This window comes from Chiloscyllium punctatum, chromosome 45 (assembly GCF_047496795.1).
Source record: "Chiloscyllium punctatum isolate Juve2018m chromosome 45, sChiPun1.3, whole genome shotgun sequence".
Classification (NCBI taxonomy): Eukaryota; Metazoa; Chordata; class Chondrichthyes; order Orectolobiformes; family Hemiscylliidae; genus Chiloscyllium; species Chiloscyllium punctatum.
Genome location: NC_092783.1, coordinates 6210030 through 6233598, shown reverse-complemented (window position 1 = coordinate 6233598; position 23569 = coordinate 6210030). Strand labels below are relative to the sequence as shown.

The 23569-nt window shown below is 39.3% G+C and overlaps 1 protein-coding gene across 4 annotated transcripts in view; it reads left to right on the top strand.

Annotated features, from left to right (window-relative positions):
* Positions 1-22918, top strand: part of lgr6 (leucine-rich repeat containing G protein-coupled receptor 6) — a 255696-nt gene extending 232778 nt beyond the window's left edge. For all 4 annotated transcript variants that reach the window (XM_072563204.1, XM_072563206.1, XM_072563205.1 and 1 more), the window contains 7 exons: positions 4449-4514; positions 5811-5882; positions 9974-10045; positions 11634-11759; positions 15578-15738; positions 18860-18940; positions 21287-22918. In XM_072563204.1, coding sequence (XP_072419305.1) covers positions 4449-4514; positions 5811-5882; positions 9974-10045; positions 11634-11759; positions 15578-15738; positions 18860-18940; positions 21287-22545 — 1837 coding nt within the window. In that variant the 3' untranslated portion in view covers positions 22546-22918. The remainder of the gene's footprint in view (positions 1-4448; positions 4515-5810; positions 5883-9973; positions 10046-11633; positions 11760-15577; positions 15739-18859; positions 18941-21286) is intronic.
* The last annotated feature ends 651 nt before the right edge of the window (positions 22919-23569 follow it).

Sequence of the window (23569 nt, the reverse complement as noted above, 5' to 3'; positions counted from 1 at the left end):
GTCTCTAGCACTATCTTATTTTTGATTTTTTTATAATTATCTCTCTGTCTCAGTTAATCAGATTATAGGCCATCCCTTCACTTGCTATTCAGCTGATAAAACCTTACTCACACCGTTTGACACTTCTGATCAACTGCAGAGACTTATTATTCAGCCTGTCCACTCTACTTACACCATTTGTACTATTTTTTGACACTCTTAATTACCTGGAATTATCTTGCGATGAACTCTCTGCCTATAAATTCTGTACCTGTGTGCTTCCCTTCGCTTCACCTGATGAAGGAGCAATGCTTTGAAAGCTTGTGATTTCAAATAAAGCTGTTGGACTGTAATCTGTTGCTGTGTGACTTCTGACTTAGTTTTGCCAGGGTCTGGGTGAATATTTTTCACATTCATCAATTGACAATCAGTTGTGACAACCTTACATTCATAACCATGTATAGTATAAGTATCCTTTCATTCGCATGTGATAAAGCTTCAGGAGTTTTATAAATTATGTATGAAGGTTTATTATCACTGTTGCCACAATAGTAGTGAAAGTGGGTTTTCAATTTTCAACTTTCATTGTCTGATTTTATAACCAGATAAAATTGATGAATACAGTTTATAAAGGAAATGTGGGCCTAAAATAGTGATAACCTGGCCACATCTATTCACCAAGACATCTATTCACCAAAAACTCAAGGATGTTTCTGGATTTTGATGCTGCTGAAGTTGTAAGCCATTCATTGTACGACTATAGTCTCAGGTTAAAATCTAACACCTCAAGCACCCTGAAGAGTTTATTTGTCTGAACATTTACAATCTCCTCTTGTACCGTAAGCTCTCTTGTAAACTTTGCATCTGTGTTTTTGTGGATATTTGATGTCTTTCCTTGTTTTATTATCTTTCTTGAGGTTAAGCAAAAAAAAACTCTTTCTTTCACTTGCAAACCTTACAATCAGTTCCTTAAATTTAACTAACACTATATTTTAAATTAAGTGTTGTATAGCTTGTGCTTAAAAAATAAGTCTTTTCCACTACCGACAGTGTCAAAAATCAGGGAGCCAATTCACCCCTCCTCACCTAATCAAAACCAAGTTTGGAGGTTCAGCCAGTACATTCCCACAGGCAAATGGCAGAATTAAAGTGGGAAATAAATTGTTCATTCAAACATTGTTTAAAGAAAATTCTGCAAAAAGGCTTTCTTGGCCTTTGATATTAATACTGTCTACTGAAAGATCCACATTTGATGCCAATAGAGCAGGACAGCTTGAAAAGTTTAAAGGTGTTGATGCTAGAAGAATGATAAGTTATAGATAAGCACTGTTCACTCAAGCCAACAAAACAGATATTTTGCAAAACTCTTGGTAAAAATCTAGAGATGGAAACTGAAGCCGGAGAAACAGACAAATTAAAATTGGAACAGTGAAGATTGGGATTGGAATTTCAACACCAGCAAAGAAGTGAATTCCCAGAAAAGGCAAAAGGGCAATAAAGGAAAGCAAAGCAAAGGAAAGGAGAGAATTTCAGGAATTTAGATATTTATTTGGGAATTATAGGCAGTCTGCAAGATATCCCTCTCAAATGGAAAAGGACAGTTCAAGGAGAACAGAAGGGTTGTAAAAGCTTACAATTTTTGGCAAGTTCAGGAAAAAAATTGAGGACAAGAGAAGGAAAATGGAAAATGTAAGTGAGAACAAAGGTGTGTCTCTTTCTCTCTCACTCTCACGAGGATATAGCACACCCATTGATCATCCCAGTTTGAGAGCCACCTCTCATCTAAGGCTGACATCAATGCAGTGATCCAACATCACATTCACTCAGCAAGCGCCACCTTCGGACGCCTAAGGATGAGTATTTGAAGACCATGATATCTATGCTGACACAAACATCCTGGTGTATATAGTCTTCTATATGGCTCTGAAACTTGGACTATGTATAGACGACACCTTAAGACTCTTAAGAAGTACCATCAACATTGTTTGAGAGGGATTCTCCCACATCAACTGGAAGGATCATCAAACTACCATCAGATTGGTTGAAGCAACCAATAGCACCAGCATTGAGGCCAATATCATCCAAAATCATTTCCGCTGAGCAGGTGACATGCTTAGGATGCCTGAGTTCTGATTACCAAAGCAAATCTTCATTGTCCAGCTCAAAGAAATCACTTGAACAAAAGAACAAAAGAAGCATTTCAAGAACTCCTTGCAGGTTTCCCTCATGGAATGCAACATAGATGTTAATGCATGGGAACCCTCATTCAGAAGAAACCAACATGAAGGAACTTCTTGTATGAAGGGACACAACTCTTTGACAATACCGATTGGCAAGAAGTATGGAAAAAGAACTAGGAATGTCAGTGATTAACATTGAGTGAGTTTGCTCATTACTCAAAATGAGAAGAGTTGACAATTCAACAATCACACCGATTAGTAATAAGAGTCCAAAAAGATGAAGCTTTTGAAAAAAAAACACTTCTAGTGGGCTGTTGACACCCTTGGGAGTGGTGGTCACTGATAGCATTGACATTGAGATTCTTAGGTTTGTCAGTCAATTGAAATTCCTTTGACGCACTTCCTTTTTTAATGGATTGGCAGCAATCAGAATATGATAGTCTCCCTATACCTGCAGCACAGCAGTTTTGCCTGGGGTTCCAATTCATTGACAAAACATGAAGGGTCACACAACTTAAAGTTAACTCTGTTTTCGCTTCACAGATGCTGCTAGATCTGCTGAGTTGCTCTAGCAATTTCTGGTTTTGTTTGTGTTATAACATGATCCACATTTTAGTAGGCATGGAGATAAGAGCAGGAAATGGGCTTCATTAGAGAAGTTTAGATTAAAAAGTGCATGTTAAGTAGTAAGGCTAAAAACTGGGCAGTACGAATGTGCAGTTTTATTATGTCAATCCCCAGATAAATGAATGAATGAAAGTATGCACAATGCACGCTCTAAATTGCAGTCGGAACCAAATGATATCCAGTTTCATAGCAATGTTGACATGTTTTATGTTGAACTATATAATAATAATTAGTACCTATAACTTTCCTGACATATATTCTTCTCTAAAATCTCACATATTCTCAATAAATATCCATTCATTTTACTAGTCTGGAAGCTGTCACTTTTTCCAGTTTGTCTTACAGATATCTCATAGGGAACTGAAAGTGATTTATAAAACACACACACACACACACACGAACACACACACACACACACGAACACACACACGAACACACACACACACACACACGAACACACACACGAACACACACACACACACGAACACACACATAATTATGCCTTGTTACCAAATAAGCATCCATGATTTCCAAAATAAAATCTAAATTTTCAGGGTTAATATTGAGTTAGTGTTATTGTCATCTGTACTCAAATGAGTACAGTGAAAAGTTTACCACACCATCTTAAGATAAAAAGCTATATACAGAGTCTTCAGTACAAGTTCTCAGGAAAAAAAAAGAAAAGGAAAGAAATAGGAAGCCCAGCAGGATGGATCATAAGAATAAATTAGAAAATGGAAAAATAAGCAGTTCAGAAATAGTCCTTCCAAGCCAGTTTATGCTCGCACCTATGGGCCTTGACGACTCCAGTCTGTGCAGGGCTTCACCTGTCCACAGACCCCCAAAAATCCTAAGCTGCCTCTTCTGATTTCACCGACTCTTCTGACTTGGCATATGTTGTAAATAGGACTATTTTGTGAGGTTCCCAATCCTGGTTGTTTATATATGTTAAAATAAACATTGAACGACTGTACTTTGAGCTATCTCATTCAGCATTTCTCCCCTTCTCCTTCATGGTGATATCACTGTTCTAACTATTTGTTTGCAACTGCAGATATTCTTCTGACTGCCTGGGTATAAAACCTCCATTGAAGATCAGGCATCTATTATAGAAACTGAACTACTTTCTTGAGTTGTATTGATCAGAACTTAAATGCTAAATGCTGAATTACCACATAATTAAACAACTTACAATTAATTATATGGAGGCACGTGATAGGGTCAAGACTGGTTATCCTGATGAAGGGCTTTTGCCCGAAACGTTGATTTCGAAGCTCCTTGGATGCTGCCTGAACTGCTGTGCTCTTCCAGCACCACTACTCCAGAATCTGGTTTCCAGCATCTGCAGTCATTGTTTTTACCTCAAGACTGGTTATATCACACTGATCGCCAATAGAGTCTTAGAAATCACAGATCTCATTTCATATTTCAAACTGGTACACAAGCATAATAAATTTCTCCATGCAAATTCTCACCAGATGTTCTAAGTAGTTTCTAACATTGGAAATTATGTCTATCACATCATCTCAATACAAAGCCAATCATTTTGTTCATAGATTTGAAGCATAACAAGATCAACATTATTTTGGAATCAGCAGTCACCTAAACATATAGTAGCCTTTACAAATTATGTGTGAATAAATAATTTTTTTATGCCTACAGGGAATTATCATACAATCAAATTCATGTATTGCCAAGTTTTCACAACTGTCAGAAGCTTGAAGAAATGTAAGTTCTTAATTTGTTAGTTTTTGTGAATGCAAATTCCTTCAATACTTAAAACTGAAATTTTCCTACTTTGTGAAATGGAGCATTTAACAGTGCCTTATTGTTTATCTGTTATTTAATATTCGCTGTCTTCACGCTTCAGCTTGTCTTGCAAGTTGTCATTTCTAAAAATGTTTATTTCCTTCCATATGTTCACAGGGAATGTTTGGTTACTCATATCCTTTCATTAAATGCTATTGAAAATGATAGATAATGATTGTCTAGAAGAAGCCATATCTCAAAGTGTCAACCCTCTGAATTAGCACAAGGCCTAAGCAGGACCAAGGAAGAAGCAGTCCAATCATTTATTCTTCCATGATCCAACTCAATTGATTTGTAACTCTTTCAAGTTTTATAACTGACAATTGTAAATCACAAATAATCCAAGAAAATATAGTTTTTTCCCCATACATCCGTGAGTCTGAGTTCACCAAGGGCTGTTTAGACAGCACTTTCCAAACCCACGACCACATCCATCTCAAAGGACAAGGGCAGCAAATACATGGGAACATCACCACCTGCAAGTTCCCCTCGAAACCACTCACCATCCTGCCTTGGAAATATATTGCTGTTACTTCACTGTCACGAGGTTAAAATCATGGAATTCTCTCCCTAAAGGCATTGTGGGTCAACTTACTCTACCTTCTCAAGGGCAACTAGTGATGGGCAATAAAATACTGGCCCAGCTAATGATGACCACTTCCCATTGAAGGAACTTGTAACAACTCATTTTGAAATCAGCAAATCTCGAGATTCAACCCCTCATTCTTCTCCCATAATGAAGGCAGCAGAATTGGGTTTGGTGCCGTTAATCTAGAGAAGAGGGAGCCAAACTGTTTGGCAACAGAGACAATGGAAAGGGCAAAGGTTGGATATTAAAATTACAACAGAATTAGGTTGGACTTTAATGCCTCCCAGAAAAAAGTAGTCTGGCAATATTCAAAGAATCTACATATAAAGAGTCACCCTCTTGGGCGAGATACCAGATGGTAGCTGGTACCCATGAAACCGTATACCCAAGCTTGAGCCAATGCCCTCAGGAAGAAATTGGAAGGGAAAATTGACTTTCAAGGATTAGATAATGGCAGTGTATCTTCTATTTAACATGAAGCCACTTCTTTAACGCTTGATACAAACCACTTCCGCTACGTTTTGTCTTTTCTCATGCCAAAATGATTGATATTTTTTTTCCCCTGTCCCCTGAAGCAAGAATGATGTCTTGAAACCTTGATCTCATTGTACTGTTTGTCTTTTCAGTGGCCTACAGCATAATAGAATCACTGAAATCAGAGCTGACACGTTTCAACAGCTAATGGCTCTGCGATCTCTGTGAGTAGGTTTTCACATTCTTTCCTGAAGCAGTCTTCCCAAATGAAGTTTTACTGCACTGTTGATAAGACAGAAACCCGATTCCAGGCACCAGGCTGGAACTCAATCACACAGGCAGTCATATAAAATAAGATGCTTGTGAATGCTCTTTGTAGGTATAGCATCAGTTGCTCTTTGAGTGGATGTTTAAAGTAATTGGAAAACAGTTACAAAGACACAACATTGCTTCCTCCTCTTGCCTTCAGTTCAGAGTTTTGTCCAGGCTGTAGTTTACCCTACCTGTATTCTGTCATAAATGGCCATAAACAATTGGAAAGACAAAAAAGAAATCAGCCTCCAGCATGAAATACCATAACTTGCTGCAGTAAATAAACTTTGTTCGTAGTCATTTGCGCCTTTTGTATTCATTGTCCCAATTCAACAAGCTGTGTGGGAAAGTGACTTTTTCTCACAGATGTAACCCTCAGTTACAAAACATTAACCCTTGGCAAACAATAGTTCATCGACATCTTATGTTACAAACTGACAACCCTTATTAAACTGTTTAACTGAATTTCCATAACTGTTCCTTATCCATTCCAAGTAGTTTGTGCTGTTCGATAGACAATTTCCAAAACAAAATCGAGCTTTTTTAGTATCACATTATGACATCTTTTTTTGAAAGAAGAGAAAAGGTGCATTCGATTCTCAACAACAGATATTCAAAGTACAAAATTGTTTTATTGAACATTATGTATCATTAATGAGCGGGTGATTTCTCTTTCTGAGCATACCCCACTGGGTATCAACGTAATATCTAGAAACTCATCTCCCCTTGCCAGAGCTGTCTGGACTGGGCCTTGAACACTCCATTTTCTGATTTAGCTGTAAGTGTGCTATGGCTTTGACAAAGGCTCATTGTTAAAAAAACTGGTAGGCAACATAAAAGGAAATAATAAAGGATTTTATACACAGATAAAAAGTAAAAGATTAGTTAAAATGAGGGTAGGGCTGTACAAAGATAAAAAGGAATTTGTATGAATAGTAAAGGAATGGCAGAAATATTAAAGTTCACTTTGGCTTAAGTTAAGTTAGGGTCTGCTGAAGGTACGTTTTTGAGTGCGCTGATAATGGCCCAAATCTGTTCTGGGTTCGTATCCTGTATTTGCCACCCCCCTTAAACAAAAAAAAGCCTACTTACCTTTCTCCAATCTTATGATCTGATTTTTCAATGGAAGGTATTTCCAAACTCACCAAACATAAAATTCTTAAAGAAAAGCAAGGGAGAGAATCTTCACAGAACCCCCTTTTATATGGCCCTAGTTGCTGTATTCTGGTAAACAAGAAATTTAAGCACCTCAAAGCTTCTTTGAAAACCTACCTAGACACGATAAGTATGTTAAGTAAATGGATAAGGGAATAAGCTAGCAGATGAATGTGGTAGTTGATGTATGGGCTGGTAAAGTGACAGTTGGGTAGGGTGGCAAGTGGTAAGATGGGTAAATGGATCAGGAATAGTGGAGTAGATTGGGGAGGTAGTATTCAGAGTTTCAGTGGGTCATACGTCAGGTCAAAGGTGAGGGAGGGGAGTTACCAGCATTTGTGTCTGTTGTTCTTGTGGATGAGTCAAAGGTTGGGATGTGAAGGAGCCAGGTGACAAGATCAGGTGAGGGACAGAGTCAGAGGATCAGGAATAGTCGTGAAGTTGAGTACGAGGTGTATGATTTATACCCATTCAGGCAATATAAGTGGTTTTAATCTGTTTAATGTTTTCTATGTAGGGAGGTGCTGGCATAATGGTAATGCCATTGTATTGTCATTAAGCTAGTGTGCAGGGAGCATGGGTTCGAATCCAACCATAGCAGATAGAGATTTGATTTCAGTCAAGGAATCTGAAGTTTTTAAAAAAAACTAGCCCAATGGTGTCCTTGTAGCCAATGTTTTAAAAAGTCTTGTTCACTAATGTCATTTTAGGGAAGTAAATCTGTCCTTCTTACGTAATCTGGCCTACAGATCTACAGCAATGTTGTGGACTCTTGGCTGCCATCTGGACAGTTAGGGATGGGCAAAAGGGCTGCCTTCATGCTTATCTCCCATTAATTTTATTTTAAAACGTTGAGGTAAACATGTTAAAACTGCCCAGAATCTCCAGTTCAGAGTCAGATTTTTTTCATGTAGTCTTGGAGAAGATAGAAATTGCCCAGCAATAGTTCAGACTTCCAGAAAAATATCTAAAAAGTCATTATGAGGCGACGTCTGTGAAGTCCCAACCTGCATTTTAGTCTACACAATAACCAGCAGTTTGGAGATCGGAGAAATCTGGGCCAAGTCACTCCTCTGATCAGTAGAATTACTTAAATTATTATGTCCTTGCAGGATAATGGTATTTGGAATTAGTAAGGCAAGGAGAGAGTGGAATTCTCAGAATAAAATTCACTTGTGATTCAGATCTAATCACATGGAGGTAATTTTAACTTGGTCAGTGGTCAGACAATGAAAGGTATTGGGCCCAATTGTAATTCTGTCAAAGATTTAAAATCTCCATCTGAATCAGTAGTTGACTAAAATGTGCTTGAATTTTCTTTACACAAAGTCAAAGGAAAGGAAAGTTAGGAGGAGCACATACTATCAATCATAGTGAATAACTCATCCAGCTCTTTCTGGCTCCACAAATCAATTTTGTTTTAGTATTCTCAGCATAGAAGTAAACCTATCTTTTTAACCCATGGTATACAATGCTCGCATTAATGGTCAACCTCAATTTTTCACCCTACAAAACAAATGTTTTAGTTACCAGTACTTTATGACTGGGTGCAAGGGATCAAACTGGTGATACCTACTGTGTTGAGAAGGTGCCGTAGGAGTTTAAGACATGGCCACATGGAGCTTAAGAACATTTCCTGATCAGAGGCCTATCAGACTTATTGGCTCAGATCTTTTCAGTCTCCACACAGAGCAGACACCTTGTGATAAACTTAGTGAACGCCCACACCTAGGCCAACAGCAATACTTTTATACTGCACCTATAAATTGACCCTCAATTTCAGAGGAATATTTCAAGACTTCAAAGCTCAATTTATATCCTGACATCAATGGTAATTGTTGACTAGCAGTTTCTGTTTTATTTCAGATTTTCAGCACATGCAGTACTTTGCATTTGATGACCAGGCTTAATTGAGAGGCAACATTAGAAAATTTAGTGTTTTTATCATTTTTAAAAAGTAGTGGTAAGAAGAAATCTAGTAGAAGGCATCAAATCTATCAGGCTTCATTGATAAAGTTATGAGGTAGGACTAAGTGGGAAGCTATTTACGCTGGCCATTGAGTTATTAGCTAAAAGGTATAAATTCAAAACCAACATTAAAAGAGTAGAGGAAAATGTTCAAAAATTTGTTTTATGCAGAGAGGCATTGGGATAGAGAATGTTCTGCTGGAAAAAGTTTTGAAAGTAAAATTCATAATAGTCTTATAAATGTGACATAAGTAGTATTTATATTTTTTAAAAATGTAAAAGATTATAGGGACAGGGCAGGAGAATTGGAATATGAAACTGGTGCTGACATAACATACTGAAAGGCCTCCTTGTTTACTATTTTACTCTATGATCCAAGTATAAGCTTATTTGCACTCAAGAGTTTTGTGAAAACTATTTCTGTTCATCATATACTGTTAGGGGCAAAAATATTTCTGGGTTACTGTCAGTTAGGAGTGGTTAGCCCTGTAGTTACATGCTATGTAAAGATCATATGTTTTCAGTATATGCAGTGATGGACAATTCCTTGGTAATACTTCATAGCTTACAGTTGAATTTCTGTTCATTTTACCTGAGTTCATTTTCTTGCCTATAAATGTTCATGTTCATTGGCCTCCACATTGGAATTTTGCTCAAGGCTACCTCAGAATAGGTGATGATCAAAGTTATATTTGAGGCTAAAAGTCAGCAAGTTCTTGATACCAGAATCTAACATTTTGAATTAGTACGACCTGCACCTCAATATCCTGCATGAAATGTTATACAGCTCACACTACATGTAATATGACTTGTGATGAAATTGTAGTATTTCAAACTATAAATTAGATATTTACCTAATAATGTTTTTTTTTCACTCCAGAGATCTTAGCTGGAACAAAATAGCTGAAATTCATCTTGATGCCTTTGCTTCATTACGTTCTTTAACAAAGCTGTAAGTGTTCATTTTTAGTGTTTTTAAGTAAAATGTTATACTTCTCATAGCATTGCAGATTTAGCTTCCAATAATAAGAAAACTGTTTAAAATTTAACATTATTACTTTTAAATAAATGTAAAGAAACTGTAATGTGATAAAATATCTATTGAGTGGTCTAATCATTATGGTTTCTTTTCACTTTCTCTATCTCTCACCTCATGATAGCATTCAACCATTTTCTGTCTATTGTACAATCTGGAGTATCAAGTGCCTTCCAACTACAATTTGTTTGATCAAGCCAGGCCATCATTTTGCACTACCCTCCGTGAATTTAAGTTTCAGTGATAGAAGTATTCAGTATTTAAATAACATTTTTATCAGTGATATTGAAAATATGGAAACTGATGGATTGACAGAAGAAAATTGAATTATTTCAAAGTCATGTTAAATTGTTTCTCTTGTAAAACGCTAGCAAAATTTAAAAGAAGCAGCCACACTTAAGAATTCAATTAATAATTTAACAAATATTTTAAAAAAGAAATGGAAGCAAAAAATATTTCACCTGAATGACAAAATTCTGTAGTTGATCAGACCATTATTTACATTTCATCACAAAGTTGGTAGTGATAATCCTACAGTTCACTTGTTGACTATGTACTTCATATGAATAATCACTGGTGTAGACAAAATTGTTCACAGAGTGTATACTCAGTTCCAGAATTATACAATGTGCATTCAGATATGATTGGTTGAATAAACGATTGCTCACAGGCCCCTCACTCATTTGATGTGAGCAGGGAATATGAGAGATTTCCACCATTCTCAGGCAGTTAAAAGGATGAAAAAATAAGCTGCACACGGGACACAAATAAAATAACAACTTACGAAATGATTTTGCAATCACTTGGGTAATTTTCATGGCCCTAATTGTAATTGTAAGAAGAACTCAACTTATCCATTCTTTCCTCACTGCAATCTGACAGTTTGCAATTTTAATCTGAAGGCAGCAAGGAAAGGGTGATCTTTAAACATGCACCTCAGGCCTTGATGGCATGATTGGTGCTTGATCTGTTTTGACTGGAGCTGAAACTGCAAAATGGTGCCATCAGGCCATCAGGCCAAACCTGACGAAACTGAAGGCTCTGACAAACAAAGAAAATTTTCACATTTAGTTGTGAACCCAGATAGCTCCTTTGAGCTGCACAATGAAACATTAGTCTTCCCATTTCCTGCAGTTCCCTCATTGTCCCCCTTCAATCACATTCACCCCTGCCTTGTATCCCTTCACCAGTTAATTAACTGACAATTACCAACGTTTGCACATATGGGTACTGTCAACACCCAGTCCTACCTACAACACAGGACAGTCGTGGCTGCTAGTACCAAGTACTTTGACTTTAGAAGTAGAGAGATTTTGTTTACTTAGGTGGGTCTCCCCAGTAGAGGCAACAGTCATAGGCACTAGTTCTGTGATGAAAAGAGATCATAGTAACTTGCAATGGAAACATCTGTAAATAAATCAGGATCTCATGTGTTATCAGAATATTCAATTCATCACAAATTAACCTTTTAAATGCAAACCTTCAATATATCTATTATTGACAGGGACCTGACCTTCAATCAACTTTCTTCCCTCCCTTTGAGTGGTCTAAGTGGATTGACGCACCTGAAGCTCAAAGGAAACCTGGCATTATCAGAATCCTATTCAGAAGACAGCTTTCCCAAGCTAAGGTAGAAAAAAATAATTTATTAAAAGTCAATCGTAATTGAGAATGCTTCATTTCTAGACATTGAAACATTTACCCTCTGGTGCAGAACAAAATAGAAATTGTTTTCTTTTGTTCGTGTGACACTTTATACTGTCTATTTAACAGAAGTGTTCTTGATCTACAGAAGTGACGTTAGCTTAAAGGGACACCATTTTGCATCTGTGTAAAAATATTGCCCCTCATGTCTTTTTTAATCTCTCTCCTCTCACCTAAAAATACGCCCCCTAGTCATGAAATCCTCCATTCTAGGGAAACGACATCTACCATTAACCCTATCTGTACGCCTCATGATTTTATTCTCGATTTGAATGTGAATGTGGAACTAGCAATAAAAGTCATGGCAATCATATTAGATTAGATTCCCTACAGTGTGGAAATGGGCCCTTCGGCCCAACAAATCCACACCGACCCTCTGAAGAGCAGCCCACCCAGACCCATTCCCCTACATTCACTCCTGACTAATCCACCTAACACTATGGGCAATTTAGCATGGTCAATTCACCTAACCTGCACATCTTTGGACTGTGGGAGGAAACCACAGACACAGGGAGAATGTGCAAACTCCACACAGACAGTTGCTCAAGACAAGAATTGAACCCAGGACCCTGGTGCTGTGAGGCAGCAGTACTAACCACTGAGCCACCGTGCCGTCCCAATAACCTGAAATTACTTTTATTCAATATTGTAAGCAATAATATAAAAAGATTAATTCAGGGAATTCTACATTCTAAAGTTTTAAGGAACAATAAATTTAAACTTAAAGAACTTTATGTGATGAGTTCAAACCAAACAGGAGAAATCCAAGCAAGTAACTTTTTGTAACCAATCATAACCCTTAATTTAAATGTGAAACATAAGAAAAAAAATGCAGAACTTTGTGGTGAAAGAATTGCACTGATGTTTTTTGCTTACTGCATAAGAGTTGCACAACTCATTGTTCAAGAGGCAATTTTACTTCAAATCATTTCACTTCCGCTTGTCTTGTAATTGCTTAATAAAAAAAAGAATTAAGGTGAAAAATAGATTATTTGGACATATAAATGCTAGACATAAAAAGCAGTTCAGGCAGCATAAGTGGAGGGTGAAAGAGAATGTGTACTCGTGGTCTGTCACCTCCCCACAGAACAGTGTTACGCCTACACTGCACTAATATACCAAGTGAATGGCAATGAAGGCTGGATATCTCACTCCTGAGTTGGGAGCACAGGTAGGAAACTCACCTGCCCTCAAACCATCAGATTTTTGGTTGAGCAACAGGTGCCTATTGGAGGGGATGGCAAGTGTGGAGGGGAGCTGTTTTAAAGGCCTGATTCATTGCTGTGTATTTTCTTTCCACCTGCAAAAGCAATGCACTGAAAAGCCCTCTGCCAGAATTGAAATGCATAGTACCAGGGGAATCTGGCCCCAAAACTCCTCAGGTCACTCTGGTTACCATCATGACTGAATTTGCCAGTCAGACCATCTCATAAGTTGAATGGAATGAAATGCTGAGGATTTGCTCCTCCAATCACTTGCTGCTTCTTTCCTGTTCTTGATGCTAACAGGCTCATTATTGTCCTTGTCATCAATGCTGAGTTTGACCAAGTATGGCAAAGCTAAAGTTAATAGGAATTGGCAAAAACCTTCCATTGCTTGGAGTCATACATAGTACAAACAAACATGCTTGTGATTGTTTGAGAGCATCTCTGCAGGAGCACCTCATGATTGGTCCTCGGTCCTATCTTCACCTGCTTCAGCACAAACTTTTCTCCATCATAAGGTCAGAAGTAGGAATGTTCATTGACGATTACAGAATGTTTTTAAAATTAGATTACCTACAGTGTGGAAACAGGCCCTTTGACCCAGCAAGTCCACACCGACCCTCCAAAGAGCAACCTATCCAGACCCATTCCCCCTGACTAATGCACCAAACACTATGGGCAATTTAGCATGGCCAATTCACCTAACCTGCACATGTTTGGACTGTGGGAGGCCACTGAAGTACCCGGAGGAAACCCACACAGACCCGGGGAAAATGTGCAAACTCCACACAGACAGTTGCCTGAAGCAGGAATTGAACCCAGGTCCCTGGTGCTGTGAAGCAGCAGTGCTAACCACTGAGCTGCCCCTTAAGCCAGGGAGACACAGGGAGAATATGCAAACTCCACACAGACAGTTGCCCAACACAGGAATTGAACCTGGGTCGCTGGTGCTGTGAGGTAGCAGTGTTAACCACTGTGCCACTGTGCCGTTTTGTTCAACTGAACTGTTAATCCAGAGACACAAGTAATGTTCTGGGAACCTGGGTTCAAATCTGGCCATATCAAATGGTGGAATTTGAATTCAATAAAATCCTGGAATTAAGAGTCTAATGATGACAATGAATTCATTGCCAATTGTCAGGAAAAACCTATCTGGTTCTTTTGGGGAAGGAAACTGCCGTCCTTACCTGGTCTGGCCTACATGTGACTCTAGACCCACGGCCATGTGGTTGACTTTTAACTGTCCTCTGGGCAATTAGAGATGGGTAATAAATGCTGACCTGGACAGTGATGCCCTCATCCCATGAATGAATAAGAACAAAATAAATTCTAAGCTACAGCAAAGTTGACAGACATCTGTCCTCAATGCATTGGCCTTCCTCATGCTGTTAAGGCAGCAATTAGCCAAAAAAAAACTATGGACATAATTTTCCACTGCTAGAGGTGAAGAGGAGGGAATATAATTGAGTGAGTAGGCCTTGGAAGAAACACGCCCACTGTTTTCCATCTCAGCTGGAAGCGCCATGAGCAATCTTCTCAGCCTTGCTGTCAATTGGGGCCCTTAAATGTTCACTGAATGGCCATTTAAGAGCCTCACCTTCATAGCTCCCTGATCACCTCATTCTCTGGTAAGCAATAAAGGTGGTTATTTTTCTGGCCAGAAACTGTGGCAACCTGCCCACTCAATTTGAAGGTGGTGCTCCACTTGCTCAAATCTAGGATCGCTTGAAGGCAAGTACAAGGAGCCATAGCACAGTGTCAGAAATTCACCCACATGCCCTTGCCTCTGAATCCCCACCCCAAGTAACGAGTATAAGAAGTACTTAACCTTTTCCCACTTGATCTCCTGAAGAGTAGGCTTGGGCTGGTGAAGTTTAGGACCCAGATGTTGTCAACCTTTGATTTACTGGCAGTGTCCTGGGACCCGAGGCCTCTGATTCACAGAGAAATGCTCTTGTCCGCTCTTAATAAGCTAATTGTTGGGCATTTGGATGGGGTTTCTTGGTGTTGGGATTGGCTGCTTCACCACCATCAGACCTAAACCAAAAGTGGCAAAATTGCATCTGATGATATTTCAAACCAAGTTTTTCTGACCAATGTGGCTTATGGTAACTTAGCAGTTGTAACATAAAAAAATAATAAAAATAATAGTAGACTCGGGAAAGGTCTTGCAGCAATATAAGTACAGTTGTCCAAATTTGTGTTTTTCAAATCAGCAAGGCTTTAGTACACAGTGTATTTGTGGAAATCAGAGGGGAAAACAGATGAAATTATTGAACTAACTCTCTCCTTTGACAGGAAGAACCATTCATATCGCAATTTAAATATACAAGAGCACCTTTGCCTGTAGGAAAGCAGAGTACATCATGCAAACAAACTAATGTCCAATTACGATTTCACTGCTATCCTTGAAACAAATCTAAACAGTTTTTTTTAGCTGTCTAATGATATTGTTGATGTATAATATTACTTTGTGTATTTAGATTTATAGTCTTTACAGCTTATAAATTAATTGTAAAGTTTGTGTCTTGTATTGCAGAGTGTTAGAAATGCCTTATGCTTATCAGTGTTGCGCATATGGATCCTGCAAAAATAATTACAAGCAGTCTAACCTTTGGGATGCAGAGGCTACACTCAGTGATGATGAAGATGTCCAGAAAAGAACTATGGGTGTTTTTCCTGTCCCACCAGACAGCAACTGTAAGTATAATAATATTGTTCCAGTTGCGTTGTTATAAAAAAGTTCATAGACACACTGGAGAAGGTGCAAAGATAGACATCAATTATAGTAGAACTGGCTGTATGTACATATTAGGAGAGGATTGGCTAGGTCACTTTTCTGTTGAAAACAAGAAGACTGAGGGGTTCCCTACTAGAAGTCTCCAAAGTTATGAAAGGTTTTAATAAAGTAGATACAGAGAGAATGGTCAAGCTATTCCAATTAACATTTGAACAAATTTGATCAATGATACTCTTACTTATGTTAATCACTTTCCGGCCAACATTCCAAATTTGACCTGACCTGAATGCATTCATTGGAGGAAGTCCACTCAGTACAGCAGTAGGGTGCAGACCAAGACAGGTCTCTTAAAAGATCCCTAAGGCACTTTGATAGCAGCTGAGGAAAGTTAGGTATGTAATAGTTGAGGGCTAATGAGGCAGGTAAGTGACTGCAGGGTGCAAAGTGGAAGAGATAGGTAAGGTGCCAGTTAAGAGAGATGGTTATATTGCCAGGCGGGTGGCTTTAAATCTGCCTCTTAGTCAGGTGGCTGCACAAAGGTATCATGAGCCATGGTCACAGTGGTTAGTTCTTGTCCCCCAGTAGCCAGGCTTGTGAGGCACCCAGAGACTCAAAAGCAGCTGATACACAAGTGTGCTCCAGAATGTACAAATATTCAGATCACCTGAGCATTAATCACGTGAAATGCTTTCCTGTTTATTAATTCTGCTGCACTGCGACACGCAGTATGTGCAGTTAATGGCACCTCAGGGGACCCAGCTATGTTTCTGAATCCAGTTGCCCGGGCTGCAGCACTGACCTACTCTTGGGAAAACTGTGACTGTGCCCAGATGGCATTGATCATTGTCCTGATACACTTCTAGGGGCACAACTGAGAGATCCCATACAGGTCACCCATTGCTCACTGGAAGGATCCAGTCAAGCAGCAGTGACCTTCACAACCACCAGCAGAAGATGGTCTCCTATTCCTGAGCCTCTCAGGTCCCATTCAGCATCCAATATAGTTTGATTCTGTGTCCCAGCACATACAGAGCTTTCATCGGCACTTATTCATCCCTAGGATATGGAGTTGGACCTTAAAAGCCCTGGCCCTCCTGGACATTCTGGGGCCCTGTGGTTGTGACTTTTCCCTGAAATGGGTGCTCCTCATCCTCCGCTTTACTGCTGCTCCTGGGCTTGCTGTTGGCCCTGTTCCTCCTGCATTTTCCTTCACATTCTTAGAAGGGCAATTGCAGCGACATGTGACCAGTGACAGGATCCAAGACGCTCAATGGAAATGACCTAAAATGGGAACTGAAGAAGCAAAAGAGTTTCTCAGACGTCAGTCATTGGCAACTGTAATAACTCAGGAAACCTGACTGTAAAGGAACATCCTTTATTATTAGACTCCACATGAAACTCACTGATCTTGGCATACATAGTGTAGTCCCAGCCCAGGATAGATACTTCTGCAGACTCATCCTTGAGTGACATTCCCACCGACTTGGGTCTTTTTTTTTAAACTTAATCTATTTTTCTAATCAACCTGTACAGAGATGTTATTATACACCTCTGGAACTGGTCGGACTTGAACCCAGGCCTTCTAGTCCAGGAATAGTGGCACTACCATTGTGCCACAAGAGGGCCTTATAGGTGTGCTTTATAATCTTTTTGAACTCATGTTTCTAATCAACCAGTTCAGAGATGTTATTACACCCCTTTGGAACAGGTGGAACTTGAGCCAGGCCCCATGGCTCAAAGGTAGGGATGTACTACATCAGGTGATGAGTTCCACTTGGGCAGGCCATTGCCTGTTGCTGAGGGAACTCATACTCACCGAACTCCACATGGATATTAATTAAGTGATTCTCCTTGGGCCTTAGGGGGTTAATACAGTAGCACACCCTGCAGATGAAGGCTGAGCACACTCCTCCACACAGTGAGACATGCTACTCCTGAATAACAAGAGACATGTTCTATCATCCATCTACATGCAGCCATGGTGAAGGTGTCATCCCAACTGAGTGGTTATCAAGAAGAGAATCACCAGAACTCCATAGATCTGCAGCATAACCTCACGGCTCTTTTGCATAATCAGATAAAGATGCAGAACAGAAAGTTTAGAAAGAACAAGCAGATCTTGCTCCCTTGGTGGTCATGCTAAACCCTGCCCTGAGCTAAAAAGAGGAAGCTAGGTTAAAGCAATGATATTCAAATATTGCTACCACCTCCCTCCATATCATTATTGCCAAGATACCAGCCTAAACCCCACCACCTCTGTTTTATTCCTTTCCGTGCAGGGCCAACTCCTTGATATTTTCCTCATGTTTCTTCAGTTTACTAGACATAATTCTCACACAAATTGACTTGTTTTTACCTTATTGCTCTACTGTTCCATTGTGCCTTTAGATTTATATAGTCTGACTGCAGCAAATCTCTGACAACTTTCCAGATATTTCCCAACCTTCACTACTCCCCCAACCCCCTCCGTATTCCAACCTTCCTCACCTGAAGCTCACCCTTGCATGATTTCTTAAGTGACACTCCCTGCTGGAAACTCTGTAATCATGGAGTCATTGTTTATGATCAAAACCACAATAATAATGCAGTGTTTATACGTTAAAAGGGTCACTTTTTCGGAGAACAGCGTTCATCAGAGTTGACCACCAACTCTGATGAGCATACAAACTAGAAGCAGAAAGAGGCCACTTGGACTCTTGAGCCTGGTCTACTATCCAATAATGTCAGAACTGATTGGATAACTCCATATTCCCATCTAACCCCAATACCCTTACATTACTTACTAATCAACCATCTATCTACCTCTGCCTCAAAAATATTCAAAGAACTGCCTTTTGGGAAGAGAGAAAAATCATTCTCTTCTCTCTCTTAAATGAATGACTGCTTATTTTTAAACAGTGACCATCTAGCTATGGGTTTCTTCCTTTCCACACCAACCCTTTAATGTAATATCTGTTATGAAAATATTTTACCCAATATGTTGCTCAAAAGTGAATGTGATGTTTTATTTTTTTGCTGGCTCTGCTAAAATTCTCATGAAATCATCTGCTAACATTATTTTCTTCTTTCAAAAATATACAGTTTACCTAGATATGGATGATTTCCAGTTCGATGTGGACGATCCTAAACTGCATCCCAGTATTCAATGCACACCTACTCCAGGTGAGTCACCAAAATGCTTGCAACACTCCAAAAGCAAAAGAAATAAATGCAACTGAAATACCTAGTTCCAGATAAAATAGCAACAATATCCAAATACACCCAAACACACCCCAACTTTTGACTGATCCCATTTTTGCTAATAGAGGAAAGATGGACAGGTGTAATTCCAGTTTCCTCCCACAGTTTAAAGATGTGCAGGTTGGGTGGATTGGCCATGCTAAATTGCCAATAGTGTCCAGGAATGTGTAGGTTAGGTGGATTAGCCATGGGAAATGCTGAGTTACAGGGATAGAGTAGGGGGCATGGGTCTGGGTGGGATGCTCTTCAGAGAATTGGTATGGACTTGATGGGCTGAATGGTCTGCTTGTACACTGTGGGGATTCTATGATTCTATGAATTCATGAAAGAAAAAAAGAGGCCAAATTCAGCAAGTGAGGACTGCAGATGCTGGAGAATCAGGTTTGAAAAGGTTGAGTTGGAAAAGTTGAGCAGGTCAGGCAGCATCTGAGAAGCAGGAGAAGCGATGTTTCATACATGAGCCCTTTATGTCAGAGTGCTGAGTTCAACCAATACCAGTTTGATGGTTTTAAGGGCTAGTCCACGAGGTGGAGATCACAAATGTATGGAGCCAATGTAAATGTTCTTGAAGTGTGAATAACGTCTGTTTAACTTTAATGACTTGGTGGTTTAAAGTATCCTCTTTAAACTGGCTGAAGTTGTAAGTGATTATTTAAAAACAAACCGCTGGTTCGAATAGGTGGCATAGTTTTGTTTCAGCAGTTCTTTGAGATTTCTTCATTAATATGTCCCTGATGGCTTCTCATTGTGAATGTTTGGCTGAATTACAAATGCTATAATAACCTCAGCAAGATTTTTTCTGAGTTCACAGTTTGATTAATAGCTTGGAGAGACTATTAAAGGATTCAATATAAACAGAAGTTAGTATTTTAATATAAATTCAAAACAAGATTTGAAAGCTGTCATTGTTTCATGATTTAGATTCCTAGAAGTTTATTTTATTTCATGTTTACATGGCTCCTGATCTCTTCCTTTAGTGGATACTTATTGAGTGACAGTGGAATTGGCATACATGAGTACAATGTGGAAGGCTGGGAAGTGGATAGGTTGTGGTCATGAGATGGCATTCAGTTGAGATGTAGGAAATTCAAGTTGAAACTAAGTTGGCATGCAAAGTATGTAATGTTGAAAGTGTGGTGCTGGAAAAACACAGCAGGTCAGGTGCATCTGAGGGGCAGGAGAATCAAAGTTTCAAGCAAAAGTACTTCATCAAGAATGATGCTGGGAACCAAGGGGGTGGTGAGGTAAATGGGAGGGGGTGTGGGGCTGGGGGGGAAGATAGCTGAGTACGCGATGGGTAGACTGAGGTGAAGGTACTGGTGATAGGTCAGAGGAGGGTGGAACAGATAGGTGGAACGAGGATGGACAGGTAGGACAGATCATGAGGGTGGTGCCGAGTTGGAAGTTGGTGCCGTTAGTGTGGATCACAGCATCAATGTGGATTTCACCAGTTTCCTCATTTCTCCTCACCCTACCTTATCCCATTTCCAACCTTCCAACTTGGCACCACCCTCATGACCTGTCCAACCTGTTCATCTTTCTGCCAACCTATCCACTCCACCCTCCTCTCCAACCTATCACCATTATCCCTACCTCCATCTATCTATCATACACTCAGCTACCTAGCCCCAGTCCCACCTTCCCCCCCCCCCTCCCCCCCCCCACCACTCCCATTTATCTCACCACTCCCTTGGCTCACAGCCTCATTCCGAATGAAGGGCTTTTGCCCGAAACATCGATTCTCCTGTCCCCCCCTTGGATGCTGCCTGACCTGTTGTGTTTTCCAGCACCATACTCTTGACTCTAATCACCAGCATCTGCAGTCCTCGCTATCACATATGCAAAGTATGTAAATCATTCAGGTTGGGAGTGTGAGTTAGAAAGGCTAAAATCATTTACAACAACTGGGACCAAGTTCCAGCCAATGAAGCTCATACTTCTAGCCAACCTGCGTCCATCACCTCCTGGCATCTATCCTGCATCTACCCCTAAAATCCATGAATCACTGCACCTTTTAACCAAGAGAGTTAAAATCATTTGGGAAATTTCCAGACCTGAGCTAGCAATCTGGACAGCCAAATCCCAGTCCATATTCTAGCTTCAAGCAGAAAATATGAAATGTCTGTAACCTTGCACCACACATGTGATTTTGAAAAGTGGTTAAAATATGTCAATGAAAAGATGCAACAAACTGAGTAAAATAAGTTACAGAAAAGTTTGTATTCTTATTTCAGTATTTCTAACATTACATTGTTAAAATCATTGCAGGTCCGTTTAATCCATGTGAATATCTTTTCGAAAGTTGGATAATACGCCTTGGAGTTTGGGGCATAGTTCTTATCTCTGTGGTATGCAATGGACTAGTCATCGCAACTATATTTGCATCATCCAGCTACCTATCTCCAGTGAAGTTTGTGATTGGTCTGATAGCAGGAGCCAATATGTTGACAGGGTTGTACAGTGGAACCTTAGCAATTGTTGATGCAATGACCTTTGGGCAATTTGCAAAGCATGGTGTAAAATGGGAAACTGGCTTGGGCTGCAGAATAACTGGATTTGTATCCGTATTTTCCTCAGAAGCATCCATATTGTTCCTGACTCTTGCTGCTGTCCAGTGCAGCATTTCTGTGTCTTGTGTCCGTGCTTATGGAAAATCGCCATCTTTCAGTAGTGTGAAAATTGCTGCTTCTTGCTGCATGGTACTATCATTTGGTGCAGCTGCACTGCCTCTGTTCTCAGTTGGAGAATTTGGGACTTCACCTCTTTGCCTCCCATCTCCTATCCCCGATGGAAAACCTTCCACTCTCGGCTTCATGGTGGCTCTAATCATGATGAATATCCTCTGCTTCCTTGTTATAACTGGGACATACACCAAACTTTACTGTGACCTAATGAAAGGTGAATTTGACAGCATCTGGGATTGCGCCATGATTAAGCATGTAGCTTGGCTGATCTTCACCAACTGTATCCTATATTGTCCTGTGGCCTTTCTCACGTTTTCTTCCCTGCTTAACCTTTTCTTAATCAGTCCAGAAGTAATTAAATCAATCCTGCTGCTGGTCCTCCCACTGCCTGCTTGTCTAAATCCTTTGCTTTATCTGTTATTCAACCCACATTTCAAAGAGGATCTTCGCATGCTCCGTGAGTATAAATGGCAGAAAAGGTGCCGATCAAAACAAGGCAGCATAAATTCCCTCACTTCCGAAGACATGGACAAACAGTCATGTGATTCCACCCTAGCACTGATGACCTTTGCGGATAATGAAATCATTCTTGATTCAACTGACGGGCTTGGAGTTCTAGCAAGTCATCGTAAGATGATGGAGGCCTATCCATTTTCTCCTGTAACTCTAATTCCATGCCAACAGAGGAAAGGCAATGGTAAAGACGAGAACTATTCAACACGACAGTCTTTCCTCACTGATGAGGAGCTGTTGATCACTTCAGAGAAAACAGAACAAGCCCACAATAACATTCAGATCAGCCTTTATCCAACCAAAGGACCTTCCTTCACATCTCATGTATAAATATCTGAACTAAGTAATCCCAAGAGAGGCACAAACCCCCTGGGAATTACATAATGAAACAAAGAACTGGATGAGGTAACATTGAACAGTTAAGTGGAATTACAATATTGGTGACACCTATGAGTAGCTGTTCAATCATTCAGCAAAGAGAACTGCCATAGATTTAAGTAAAATAATGGATGGTCAGGGGTAAGTTACAGATATGAACTGGTCTTCAGATGGTTTGTGGCTGGTCAGTGTGTGAATAACAAAGTTACACCTATGAGCCTAAAACCAATGAACCACTTATTTTATAGGCTTATAAAAGTCACTGTACAATGTTAAGAAATAATGTCTTTCACAGTGTTGATTTCATTAAAGGGAAAATTCATTAGCACTTGAATCATGAGACTCCTAATGATCCAATGTAAATGTATACCGTGTTGAAAACATGAATGGAATTTGATGGCAGCTTGCTGAGTTATATGACAATATAATGCCATATATACTCTTCATTATATTTTTTACACTATTAAGTCTTTTGGTAGATTTGACAAATTACTCCAGCAGAGGAAAGATAGTTGAATTGTTGATCTCACATATTATCATATTCTGATAGGAAAGCATGAGTACATGATGGCTTTAAAATACTGATTTTTTTTATATTTTGATATCTTGGTAGAAGTGAAAGTTAAATGAACAATAGAAATATATTTATTACAATAGGAACTTTCTGCATAGAAACACTATAAAGCCTACATTTCTATACAATTGGACAGCACAACAAACCATGTATAGTAAAACTACCTCTTACTAGTACACTATATAAACCCTTTACTGACAAAAAGGTTGCTTTTTATAAGAACTGTTTAAACTGCTTAGTTGTAAAAATATAGAAAGTTATTTGGATGTACATATACATGTACTGTACTCTGTTTTTAAGAGGCTAAAGTTAGTAAATTTATGTCAGAGTAAATAATTCTTTGTCATACACTTTGTCATAAATTAATGTATTCAGAGCTCTCCATTACATTTTTATTCTTTG